The sequence below is a fragment of the Cynoglossus semilaevis genome, chromosome 1, assembly GCF_000523025.1.
Source record: "Cynoglossus semilaevis isolate Cse_v1.0 chromosome 1, Cse_v1.0, whole genome shotgun sequence".
In the NCBI taxonomy this organism is placed as follows: domain Eukaryota; kingdom Metazoa; phylum Chordata; class Actinopteri; order Pleuronectiformes; family Cynoglossidae; genus Cynoglossus; species Cynoglossus semilaevis.
In genome coordinates, this window is record NC_024307.1 from 12,132,704 (window position 1) to 12,146,820 (window position 14,117).

The 14,117-nt window shown below is 42.1% G+C and overlaps 1 protein-coding gene across 1 annotated transcript in view; it reads left to right on the forward strand.

Moving 5' to 3' along the window:
- The window catches only part of cdin1 (CDAN1 interacting nuclease 1), a 60,982-nt gene that overhangs the window by 11,206 nt on the left and 35,659 nt on the right, over positions 1–14,117 (forward strand). The window contains exons 3-6 of the mRNA XM_017032872.2: positions 363–408; positions 1,365–1,429; positions 2,447–2,507; positions 5,611–5,743. Coding sequence (XP_016888361.1) covers positions 363–408; positions 1,365–1,429; positions 2,447–2,507; positions 5,611–5,743 — 305 coding nt within the window. The remainder of the gene's footprint in view (positions 1–362; positions 409–1,364; positions 1,430–2,446; positions 2,508–5,610; positions 5,744–14,117) is intronic.

Below are 14,117 nucleotides of genomic sequence, written 5' to 3' on the forward strand. Positions count from 1 at the left end.
TTTTGCTTTTATAGCAACAACAAAAAGACATTTTGAATTATATATAACTCTGCTTTTAGCCACAACAACACATACAAGATGAAGACATGTATGAGTGAGAGAAAAGGTCTATATTTTTCTCATCTCTCCTACCACACGCAACCCCCCCCACTATTTCTCGGGCCCCCACACCATCATGGCAGGAATCCTTTGTCAGAGGTGTTCATCTGGAACAACTTTGCCACACTTGTTTTCATGTTCTTTTAGATTACAGGGCAGCTGGCCTCAGCTTTGAAGCCCCCCACCACCCTCCGCCCCTTTTCCCTTTGTCTCTGTGCAATGCACTCTGGTAATTAACTTTGTCCTTCTTTTATTTGTTCCAGTCACTCGCAGTCCACTCTTCTGAGCATCTTCTCCCTGGAGTACCAGGTTAGAAGTTTTCTTCCTTTGTGAGCCGTGACAGGTGCCTAATTGAATGATGAATGTCCCTTTATTTCTTTGTAATTGAACTGCCAGCTCTCTGATTGGTTTGGAGGATGCCCCCCCCCCGCAACTATCCCCACCGCCGCCGCCAACTCCGTCCCCTCCTCCTACTCACGTTCACGTTGAAGGCCCTTGCTTGCCTGAGCCTCGGTGGATGTCTGCCAAGCCTTCCCATCCATCTGTCTAATAACATCTAGCCTCTGCTTATTTGGTGGACCTGTAATAAATTATGCTAAACCATTATTATTCTGACAATAATAATTTCCCCGTGTAGTGCGGCTGCGTGTGCTAAATGTTTGCTGACTCGCACTGTCACTGCTGCTTTCCATGGCTGACAGCGGATGATGATAAATGGCCGCTGCCGCCGGTGGCAGAAGGCAGCACAGGCAGAAAATGGAGTCATTTATCATCCTCATGACAGGTGTCAGTCACACTGCTTGTCTCAGAGGAATTACATTTTTTTTCCCTGTGTAGTAGTTTTTAAATAAGTTGTTTTTTAACCAGTGCTCTTTGTATTTTATCCCATCCTCCAACCTCTCAGCAAATATGGCAATCGAATTGCATGGAAATGTCAGGGTGTGGGATGTGGAATAGGGGTCACAGTTTGATCGAAAAAGGGGAAATGAATAAGCTCTCAGTGAAGGGAGGGTAGAGGGGAAACGGGGGACAGGGGCTGTACAAGGTTGCTGTGGCACACTTTGACCTCACAGTAAACTTATTGAAATGAAATTACTCTGACCCAAGATCTTGCAATTGTTCGTACACAGTAGAGCATGAAAGTGGAGCCGTGGCTGAACACGCTTGCCTTCTTGGCCTTGATGTACTGTACTATTCACCACTGTTGCCTCTGGATGAATAATATCGTGTCGATGCTGTTATTGCACCTCTGATATCTGTGACAGAAACGAACCAAAAGGACCATCTCAAGACATCACGCACCAGATGTTATTGAAAGCCACTACCAAAGGTAGTGTACTGTGGTACTACTGTGGTACTGCTTTTTTGTTTCTTTATCTACAAACTCTGTTTCCAGAAACGGTTGGTCAAAAATACAATAAAACATCAAATATTCTATAGAACAATAGACAAAGAAAGTGACACGTTTTACCCAAGAATGGGCTTCGTGTTGGGTTGATGGGGTGTAGAGCTTTGTTTTTAAAAAAAAGGAGCATCAAAAAGGTCATGGTTATTACTATTAAATGGTCTGTTAATGTAAAAATAATGTTTCTTTGAAATAGAAAGATAAAAGTAAATGCACTGCTAATATTACAGTAAAGATTTAGGAACACAGAAGGTGGTATAGCATAATCAACATCCATGCTAAACCTACTACATTCTGGAAATTGGGTTTGTTCAAGGCTTTTTTTCTTTTCACTTTATCTTTTTTTGTCTTCCTTTAATTTTCTTGGTGTCTTTTCCTTTTTATTTCCTTTCCCACAATACGGCACAAGACCAACTTCACCAAACTGGGGATTTAATAGCAAAAATTCTCCTTTTTTGTTAAGGCAAACTGTAAAAAAAACAAAAAACCATCAGTATTTGGACCCTTGCCTACCACAAGCCTGACACTGTATTATTATCTCTAATTCACTAAATACACATAAATATTTCTCTAAGGCTATTACTTTGGTGCAAACAAGGATATATAATCCACTTGTAATTCACCTCAGATATAATCTGAAAACGTCTGGGGGGAGGGAGGGCGTGTTTGATCTTGGGAGGGAAAGAAGGGTTTTTGGGCGGCAGGGGTTAACTAACTATCACAGGCTTGTCTGGCTTCAAGGAAATTTGAAGCCCTTCAAGCACTGCTGTTTAACCGCAGCAAGCCTGCCATATGCCACCCAGGGCAAAGTCATCAGGGACATTAGCATGTCTTGGCTAGCCTGGTCTAGTCTCCTCTTCCCTTCTGTCTGCCCCGTGTTTTGTGTATACGTGTGTGTGTGTGCGCGTGTTCTCACTGATCTTTTTCTTTGTTATAATAAAGGTATCTGAGTGAAAGCAAGGCTCGTCCCACCGCTCCTGTCCTGCTGGAGTTGGCAAATGAGGTACTGACATAACCTTTATTTTTGTCTCTCGTAGCCACAGTCACATTTCTCTATAAATGCAGAGATGAAAGGCTACAAGCCCCCCCCACACACACACACACACAAACACACCTCCCCCTCATATGTTTGTCATTATCAAAATTGGTCAAATGGTCTGCGTCATTACCAATTATTTGATGTCATTAACTTACCTCCATTAAGCAGATGTGAAAATATATTTTTTTTGTTTTTTTTATTACGTAATTGTGTAAATTGCAGTTTGCCATTAACTGCTGGCAGGTGAGGACAGGGTCAGCGGTTAAACCCTTCTTCTATCCCACCGTAATTATTTACTTTGGGAGGTCAGGTAACATTTGTGCCGTGGCTGGTGTTCAAAGACTTGTATACATGCACATCATTTCACGTCCACACTTTCATGCAAAATTAAGTGGCCAGTTGCATGTTGTGGGTAAATGCTCCGTCATAAGCAGATGGTAAAACACTGTAGCCTCCAGTTATCATGACAAGACTGAAGACATTTACAGTATTGTCCACATGGTAATTTAACCTGCAGCGTTTATGAAGAAACCAGAAACCAGAAGCTATTTAAATATATATATACATACATACATATACATATACATATACATACATATACACATACATATACAACATATATATGTATATACATATATAGATCACTATAGTGCGGACACTCCTGCTCTATACTATATCTTTACTGTAAAAATTAAAATATAATCTCACCAACTAACCAGCAATAAAAGGTCAGCAACTAGTTTTAATTAGAATTAAATAGATAAATGTTGTATAATATGTACTTATTTACCCGTCATTCTGATACACTGTCGGTCTACTTTTGTCCTACTTTTACTGTGAGAATGAGCAGTTTGACCTTTTTTAAGACGTTCAAATGACTCTTTAAATTTTTATTGTCGCTCACACTGGGCAATCAGATTTGAGGGTCCTTTTTAAAATAAGAGCAGCTTATACTGTAGGCATCAGTCACACCTTAAAGCTAACTGCCATTATTCATCCTGTATTTAATTGACATTTTTTCTTTCTCTGTCTCTCTCTCGCTCTCTCTCTCCAAAGGATTAAAATACAGCTCTGAGATAACTGTCTATGAACCATTTAACTGTCATTTTAATATGCTACTTAACATTTAAACCCAGCACTCATGGTCTCCCTGATCGCTAATTGATGTAGTTTCATCGCTTTTATGAGACAATATATCTCCAACAGAGGAAAATGATTAACAATGATAAGAACTATTCCTGGATTTTTCTTTATTCTTTTTCCTCAGCCAGATGAAGCAAAAAAAAAATACTTGTTGGGTTAATTCTGCCTTTCTGCTCTATTTCAATCTGTAGCAGGTGACTGTACCACGATAATGTGCGTGACCCCTAGGGTTTTACTGAACAATAATTATTTTCAGCATGAATCCCATGCTCTATGAATTCTCACTCACATGTTAAAGTCGTGAGGTGCCGCGGTCCGACTTGGGAGCCGAGATGAACTCGTGATTAATATGAAAATTAGGCAGAAGCAACTACCTGAACTAATCAGGTGGTCCTTATTCAGCCTGAGCCAGCCATGGTAATGTTGCCATTTTTCATGTGTCAGCCTGTAACCTGATGTGACACAGGGTAGCAGAAATCTGATGCCCTCTTGTTATCCAAAGGTGTGAATGTGGAGCGCTAGCCAATGAGCACAAATAAGAAAGAAGGGGAGAAATGGAGGAAGAGGTGGAAGGGATGTAGAGATGATGAGGGACATTAGGGAGAGGAACCTCCAGGAGCTGCAGGCTACGCATGCTGTCTGAAATGCAATCAAAGGTCCTAATGAAGATATAAACTCTGCACTCAGCCCTTAATTATTACAGACTTATTAAGCCCATTTAGCCTCCTTTCTAAGTACAATATTATGGAGATGTTAACAAATTCTACGCTGGGTAATAGACATTGTTTAGAGCAAAGTCTCGCTGCTCCAGGCATCGCAGGAAAGATAAAACACACCATTCCCTCTATACGCTGAGGGCAAATTCACTACTGGTCTCCAATTATGCTAACTAGAGAACAAATGATTGTTGGCTACCAGTGTTTCATAGCAAGCTGCTCTCAGATGGCAGTGTCTTTAAGCAATCTTTTAATTCCTGTTTCGTACTGCGGAGACCAAGCAGGTATACTGTTCAAGCTGAAGAATTAAATGCACGGCCTGAAAACATTTTTTCTTCACGTGCTTTGTTTGAAGATGCGTCTATAAATCTTGTGCTACCTGGCCATTTAGGAAAATAATTGCACAGTGTGTAGGGATGGGAAATAGCTGTTGATTTTTCAATGCACAGCCTTATATTATGGCTTTAATGGTGCAACAACTCATAGTTAGGCACTGAGAAAGGATGCAGTTGGCGGTGGGGATGTGGAGTATCGGTCATTAGTGTTGCCTTTCCTGTCAGAGCTTCTTCAATGAACTCAAATGCACATCCTCTGAAGGTTTGTGTTGGACCAGCACACACGTGGCCATAGGTTCTATCCTCCCATTAGAGCCTGCTTTCCCACAGTCCTTGCGGTGTGTCCTGTCCTGTTACCCTCACAGTCTTCGCCGTGGTGATCGCTCTATGATTAAAGCCGGGGCAGATCGCGAGACTTCTTTTTACTCGCAACATGAGAGACTACAGTCGTCCATTTGACGGAGGCAAAGGCAATTCAGCCTGCCTCTGTAATGGGCAATCTTTTGTTCCTGGGGGAAAGGTTACAGCCGAGCGAGTCTTTCAAAGACAGATTTGCGTCGGGATTCTTCGAAAGTTGGGTCAAGGTTTTGAAACGTAATAATATCATTTAGAGACATTAGGAGTCATTATTTTCTGTGTGACATCAGCCGAAGCGAGACTGGCTCTAATTTTAGCGCCACATTTTTATGTACATTGTAATATGGCTGGGCGCTCTGATAGATGTGCGATTTCGTGCAAAGGTGTGTAAATGCTTCAGGTCTCCCTGAGCGGAATAACAATTCCACCCTACGTGGTTTTAAAGTTAAACGCGTTGACAACTTAGCCTGGATTGTTGTTCATTTTCAATGTCTTTTCTTTTTAATCTATGTAAAGGTAGATCTGTCTCCCGCACTGATGGCTCGGATCATCCTTGACAGATTCCTTCAAGACCTGGAGGGTGAAACGCGTGAGTACCACTTTTCCATTTCCCACTCTGTCCTTTCTGTCATCCCCTCCATCATTCTTAATTGTAACACTTTGTCTTTTAAAACTCTTTCTGTTTAAGTCCCAAATCTCAGCCCTCTCACTGCTGTACTCTCAGGCTGCCCAAGTCCTAATGAGACACAGACCACATTTAGTAGTAGCTGCAGCATTCCAGGGCACATGACTGGCAATTAAGCAGTGGGAGGACCACCCACCTCTCAACTGCAGTGTGGATCAATGCTAGCTCACCTCATCAGTGTTATTTATAAAGCCTCTGATTTCTGTCCTCGACCTGCTTCATCCCCCAGTGCATCCATCTACCCCCACCTCCTCGCTCCTCTCATTCCTTCTCCTACTCTATTCCTGTTGGTGTTTCTTAAGAGAAATGTGTTAAAAGACAGCAACGACTCCCAGTCGGTGTTAATGGACGTCCAGAAGCATATGTTTATTTTAAATGGCTCTGAAATTTGGTGTATTTTGTAAATAATGTAATAATGCATTGGATATTTGTTTTTGGTTGTTTTTGCAAAAAACACTGATAGTCGTCAGAAATTTAGAAAAATGTTATGATAACACATAGCATACCTTTCCTGTAGGGGGGGCTAAAATTGTAAAGTGCTAGTCCATCAGCTTTGATTTGAATTTAATCTTTTAGTAATTTAAAACTTTTCCCCTAGCTTCAACTGGCATTAGGTGCTCCAATAACCTCTCCAGGGTTTTTAAGAGCTGGAAGGAATATGACCGGGGGAAGCTGTACACCTCCAAGAATGTCCCAGCAGCCTTACAAGTTTGGTCTGAGTCAAGTCTGCAGGATATTCTTTGTCTTGAGTTTTAGAAAAAGAAGTTGGAGTTTTAATGCAAGTCCATTTTACTAAAAAAAACAGTGAGTCAAGACTTGGTCGTTTTGAGGTTAGTCCGAGGTCTGCTGGTGGCTTCAAGAAGGAGGTCAAGTCAACAAATGAAACACTGTTTTGGAAGTAAGAGTCGAGCTTGGATTCATATTCCAAGTCCAAGTTGTCAGTCCTCTGGTGTGAGTCAAACCAAGAGTCCTGGACTCGAACCACAACACCAGATTCTATTTCCTTGTCAGATACACTGCCACAACCTAATCTTCTCATATTTAGTCAGCACTCAGCATCAGGTCCGCCCACAAATGAAAAGTGAGGCAACACCTACCTTAAATTTCTCCTCTACAGATTCAATTCTTTATTTTTGCCAACACCGAGGCATTACAAAAAAAAAAAAATGACACATCCCAAGGACCACGTGTGTGCGTCTGTGCACTAGTCGGCTCTGGGAGTGAATCGCATGTCAAAAAGACGTGCTTCCAATTTAATCAAGAAAGAGATTAGAGTGGATGTGTGTTATTTTCAACTTCGCCACAGCACAGCCATTTGTCAAAGTCAAAGACGTGATTGCTTTAGACCCACCGTTATCCACTGCCTGTCAAAATACAAGTCTGAGCAGCTTGTAGAACAGGGCATTCATCCAGGGGAAGCACTCCGTCTCAGATAATAGCACATTGCATATCTCCATCTCCATGCAGCAAAAAAAAAAAAAAGAAAAGCTTTATTAATGCTCAAAATAGATTTGTTGCAGATGAAACTTCCTGCTTGATCTTTGATTAATTTCAGAACAGTAGTGAAGCCATCTTGTTGCAGGCTGGAGACCAACATCGTGGCCACAGTCTCTTGTAGAATTCAACAGAGCTGAGAGGGTTTCTACTGGACAGTTACAGACGTTAATGGCACAAAATCGGAATTATTTCATCTACTCAGAATTTAATCTGGAAAATGTGTTCGTGGTCACACTGTCTGCTTTTATGCGACCAATATCTGATTTTTTTTATGTTGACTCAGGGCAACTTTCATTCATACGCGGCCCTCAGTTTGTAAAGTCATGTCACATGTCATCCAACACGTACACCAAAGTGAGCTATATGTTACAATTCTGTGCCAAGCCTGGGGGACACAAATTGAAATCTCAAAGTCGAATCAAGCTTGGCGATACCGTTGAAGCAGCCAGTCAGAGGTCAGCTAGCCAAAAAGACTGATACTGATGACACAATAACGTCCATGATCCATATCTACCTCAGTAAATACAACGTACAGTGTTGTACCATACACGTCATGGCTACTGTTCACAACGGAGTGCAATGTTGGTCGCATTTAAACCACAATTCAAACATCAACGAAAAAAAAACCAGATCTCAGCAAAATATTGATATTAACAACAGGACCTGCCCTGTCTTGCCTCAGGACAGGAGTGTTAATTATCTATAAATTAACTTTTCATCTAGCCCTGAAGTCAGTGGCTTTGAGGGTGACTTCTGTTGTTAAAGAGCTCTCGCTTCAAGCTCTGGGGCGACCTGCTTGGCCTTTGCAAATGAATTGCTGCCCACATGGGCCGCGCGGTCAGTCGTCCAATCTCCCTGTGTGTATATTAGACTCCATTAATGTGTTTCCATTATGAAACAATACAAGGATAATTGTCTTTGTGTGCAATTAGCTCACAGGTTGGTTCACGGCTATTGGCAGGCATATCTGTCATGGTGCCGCACGAGCCCCACAGTGTATGGCACTGTGTGTGTGTGTGTGTGTGTGTGTGTGTGTGGGGCTCCACAGGGAGGGCAGGCGGGCAGCGCTGCAAAGATCAATAGACTTCTATATAAGGGACATTACCCCCAACTGGGTGAGTGGGTTGCCTTTGACTCGCACCATAATTTTTTTTATTCCCCTTCTCTCTCTCCCTTTGCATTTAAGAGACCCAGGAATGAGGCCTTTGGGAGAGTGGAATATATGTACAATCACTACTGCTGGATCAATACCCAGTTTTAAATTGTTTTCTGTCCGTTCCTTGTTTTGTTTTGCTCTCTTGTTGTGTCTCCCTCAACACACACACACACACACACGAGCGCTGCCCCCCCCCCCCCCCCCCCCGCCCCCATATTCCTCTTCCTCCCTCCACCTACACCACCAGTGAGCTGACTCCACCCCAGTATTGGCGAGAGCATCAGTTAAGCGGAATGGAAAACTATCTGGCTTTTGTAAAATAAATCAATACATTCAAAGCAGTTTTATCATGTATTGAATATGATATCAACATCCATAATGCTCCTCGTCTTTTTTGCATGGGCGAGGATCTAAGGGAGGCAAGGTCACTGGTGCACATTCCCACTCCCTTTATCGTCCACGCTCTGCACAACAGCGCCAAGCCGTGTGATGTACGGTTTCAAGTAATTAACACTTGTGGAGAGTCGTTTTATTCCCTTTACACTTTATTTGAGATTTCTACGTTGGACTATTTTCTTTGTCCCAGAGGTAAAATGATTTCCTTTATTTTATAAAAACCCAGTTTCCAGGGTGTGCAACCTCCAAATATGCAGTGCAAACTAAAATCTGTAATCAGCGTGAACCTCTATTTATCAGACATTTTACTGGAAACTTGTATCTATTTGTCAAACTTATTTTGAAATCACCTGCAGCACACTTAAAAACTGGAGCAGAGTTAAGGTAACTATTGGGTCACTTTCCTGTTTCCATTAAATGTTCTTTTAAATCATTTGAGCATTAATCATTGTATTTCTGCAAGAGAAAATTACTTGACTTTTTTTCTTTGCCAATAAAAAAAACTATTAGGATCTACATTTGTAATCGTTAGGGAAGAAATAAACAAACCAAAGAAATAAGATTGTTTGACAAAGTCTCAAATACTTCTATGCATCCTCTGTACAATCAACTATTGGTCCGAGGTTTAAATGCAACACGAAAATGTTGAAACAACATCATGAATATTTGCATTTAATTAATTGTTAATCAAAAAGATACAGTGCTGTAGAATATCAATAAAATATTGGGCAATGAAATCTGGCAATATTCCAGTGGACTGATATTTTCATACAGTATAATTAAACCAGCAGACGAGTGATAAAGGCACACTGTAAATCACTGTGTTGTCATTCAAACTGCCTCAAAGTCACACAAATACAATCATTTCTTTTCCACTTCCTTCTATCTCTTCATCTCTCTTTCAACTACCCCCCCCCCCCCCCCCCCCCCCCCCCACCCACACACCCTAAACACCGGTGATATGCCTCTAGATTTAGACATAGTTTTTGAGGAGGCAATTTTGCCATCTATTTGACCTTTTCCATTTTCCCAAGGCCCAGCTCCAGATTAGATTGCCCCTCCATGTTTTGTAACTACGTGATTCGAGCGCCTTTAAGATTTATTGTCACATTCCTTTACAGGAGCCTCGTACGCGGGGTTATAAATGTCCCGCGTTTGATGTTAACACTGTGAGAACGTCGGCGTCTGCTGTGATCCTCTGCTTTCTTTGACAGAATTCATAATAGCTTCGGCGTTTTGCAGATCAGACGCGGTGATAACTGATATTGTACTACGTTGGATCCAGTAAAAACCCTGGCGTTATATCCACTCCAATCGTTCAAGTTCCTCCTTACTTTAAGTGCTCCTCTTCTCCTCTTCCTCCCCTCTCTCTCTCTCTCTCTCTCTCTCTCTCTCTCTCTCTCTCTGTTGTGGTGGAGCTGATGTGTATATGTAGACTTTTTTCTTTTTTTGCACAAAATGAGAGCAAGGGCACTTCATTAGCAAAACAAAAAAAAAGGAAAGGGAGGGAGGGCGAGAGGAAGGGAGCAAGGAGGCGAAGGCAGCACGAGTGTTTCGGTGCTTATGTGTATGCATGCACACCAGTGGTGGGTGTGAGGGAGGTAAGCATCAGCGTGGCACTTCACTTGACAAGTATACTAATTACTCCTTTTCAGCAGAGAAGCTCCACTCTGCCGCTGCAACAGTCTAATAGTCTGATCTAGGAAGCCTGTCTTCATAGCAGCCCCTTCCCAGATCTACCATTACTACTGACACACACACACACACACACACACACACACATACAGAAAGAAAGAAAAATAGGGAGTCCTATCTCAGTGCTATCAGGGAGAATCAGGTGGAAGCAGATCAGTTCTGCCCCAGTAACCTCTTCAGGGACTCACGGGTTCCTGCTGCACAGGAGATACCACCTCATATCATCAGCCAGCACATACACACCACCACGGATATCTTAAAAAAAATAAAAACAAACACACACACACACACAAACACACATTTTCTCCCCCTTTTCTCTCATCTCCAGCTCTTCGTTCCCCCATCTTCTTTTTTTCCCAATACTGGAGGATAAATTTAAAAGGAGTAAATTGGAAAATCAAATGAGGGCTTTAGGCAGCCACAGAGATTTGCAGAGCTGTCGGCCAGCGTCGGGGAGCCTCATCCATCATGTCCCACAAGTAGTCAATTCCTCTAGTATCTGTAAATGTTTTCAGATATTAGCCAATTTATATGCTCCGAGATTCATCATGGAAAATCAGCTTTAGCAGGCGCACATTATCAGGACCTGTCTTTCCCGTGCTCCGTGAAGTTTGATGAACGAGTGCATCTCCACAGCTCAGTGACTTGTGCATGAGGGAGTGTAGGTGGAAAGGAGGGAGGGGGCATGTAGAGGAAATGGATAAGACCCCCCCTGTCACCCACCCATGGAGTGGGGGGGGGGATCTGTTTTTTAATTAATAAACAAACTTGCAGAGGAGCTCATCAGTGTCAGGGGCAATAACAATTGTCATTTGTTACCGTTTATTACGGTCCTCCCTCAACAAATGTTGCCGTCTGATGAGGTTTCGCCACATTTTTTTGTGTGTGTGAGATAATGACTTTTTCATCCTAGTGTAGAGAGAAGAAGTAGTTACAAATGACACCAGTAAGCAACGGCAAATCAAGCCAAGGTTGTGCAGTTTGTCTTGTTTTGCGAGTTGCAAATAAAAACAGCTTCGTGACTTGTTTACACTGTTTGTTTTCTTTAGCAAATCCCAGAGGACGGGTGTCGTTGCACATCCGTTATTCCCCTCTTCGCTATTTTTTGTTTGTTTGTTTCAGATGTTGACAATCTGATACGACACCTTTCGTCGAGATTTATACCGAGGTGTGACTGTTAGAGTCAAACTTGTGAGCGTTTACACCGTGCAAAGTTGCGCTGCAGGGCTTTGTTCTCCGTCTGCCATTGTTTCAGACTGAGCTTCTTTTTATTTTCTGCATTGTTGTTGTGTATGTGTTTATGTGTGTGGGTAAGAGAGAGAGAGAGAGAGAGAGAGGTATAGATGAGCTTGTGGTGTCATGGCAGTGTCTTGCCGTGCGAGGCGGGGACGTCTTTAATAAATGTATGCTGATGTTGGAGGCTGCAGTGATACGAAGGAGGCTCAGGCCCTGTTGTTATTTACTGCTGTGTTTGTGCACGGCAGCGAATCCCGCGGCCTGCAAATGGCATTACAGCGTGTGATGAATGAGCATTAGGGTAAACTCATTTTAAAAGCATCCTGATTTATTAGCAGGCTGGCCTTCCATTTTCATCAGGTCAATGCTTGGCTGAAATTCCACAATGTCAGCGCCAAGGTCACCTCCTTAATGGCTATTTTTAACCCCGCTGCCCAAACAGGACAGGAGAAAGGGGACGCTGTCACACATCATGGCCGTCTCTCAAAAAATATCAAGGAGAGCGGGATGAGTGTCCGCCACGGGAGACGTGTGGGTTTTGTGTGTTTCCTTTCTACGTGGGGAGACCAAAATTGTGTTGGTGGTCAACCTCCAATTATGAGCACTAGTAAGACAAGAGCTTTAATGGCTGCTGTTTGCCTTCGGGGAGGTTTATTACACACTACTGTTTTGCAGAAGCAGCTCCAAATCTATAAAACGACCATTAGGAAGAGGGGAAAAATCAATCAAAATGCCATTAAAGTGGAATAAGTTGCCGATATTGCTGATGTGGATGTAGGTCCTTTGATTTTCCTTCAGATTATTAGGCACAGTCGAGTAGTGACTTTGTTAAGGGAAACCAGTGTTGTTGGGGAGTAATATGTCTCCTAGCTTCATAAAGTTTGCTGCCTCATATTTCCCGCTTTATTGATTATCCATTATCATTTGTCATGAGGTGTCCTAACTCAAGGGGAAAATATAACCCTCTTTCTTCACCACTGCCTGCTCTGCACAAGAGCATGGTATGGATCTGCGTGTGAAGGTACCAATCTCTGAGAAAAATGAGCAAAGAAATAAAGCACAGCCCTGAGCCTCGCAGCTCTGAGAGGGAGTGTAAGGTTATGGGGTGGGCTGCAGGAGGGTAAAAGGGGGAGGTGGCGGAGAAAGATGGAGACAAAGAGGAAGGAACGGAGAGAGAGAGAGAGGAGAGTGCTGGGTTTGCTTTGTTCTTCTGTCACCTTTTTTAATCATAGGTGAGATAAGGGATAACAGCTCGATTTGTCCTTTTTGTGTCGGTCTGCACATACTGTAGGAAGATAACTATGAAAGACGGGCGGGCGGGCGGGGTGGGGAGGGGGAGCGAATAAAACAACAGGAAAAGTACACAGTCGATACTTGTTATTTTTTTACAAACGCACACATTCAACTTCTGCAGAGCACGCCGTTTGTTTTTCAATAATTTAAAGAGAATGGTGCATCGGTACATTCTGTTCTTCGGTATAAGCAAATACTTGGGGAGACAATTAACCCCGACACTTGAGTACAGCGTAGCCTCCAGCGACACTGCAGTTAAATTTAAATTATGTCCATTTCTTTGCATGAAGCATAAATATAAACACGTATATCCATTTATTGCCTGATAATAACACTGGTGTTAAGATTTAATTCCACCACAAAACAAGATTTACAAAGATAAATAATTTCACACAAGAGATTGTCTAAATTAAATATCACCGAAGCTAAGCTAATTCTGCTAGAAAACCTTTGGAGTTGGACTGTGGTTGAATTCAACATCAGCAGACGTCCTGAACTACTGTATGAATGAATGGGACGACGTTCAATCTACAGACAGCTAACGTTACCCAGGTGTTAATGATGAAACCTGAACGAGTTGTTGGAAGTGCTTTTTGAAAAGGTCAAAATGCCCAAAATACCATTACATCACAACATTTACCACATCCTGACCAACACCAAAATTCGTACAAAAGTTAGTTAACAAAAAACAAAAAAACAATTCATTAACAGTTTTTTAGGATACACCAACAGTAGTATTAGCTAACGGAGGAACTGCTTTATTGGGATATATACAACAAATATATAAAATATGAACTTTTCTATCAATACTATAGGGATTGTTCTCATTATACTGGACCTGATGGATATGTGTCGTTTTGCTCTGACGGTTTTTAAAAACACTCAGGCCTTTTCAATTTGCTTCTCTGGTCTATTAAACTAGTACTCTTTCTTAATTATAATCTTTGTGTTAATACATTGAAACCGTTTCCCTCTTCCTTACCAAACCATCCCTCCACAGAGGGGGTGTCGGCACCACCCATGCTTGAAAAATGAATAGAAACATTCCACATAGTCTTTTCTGTC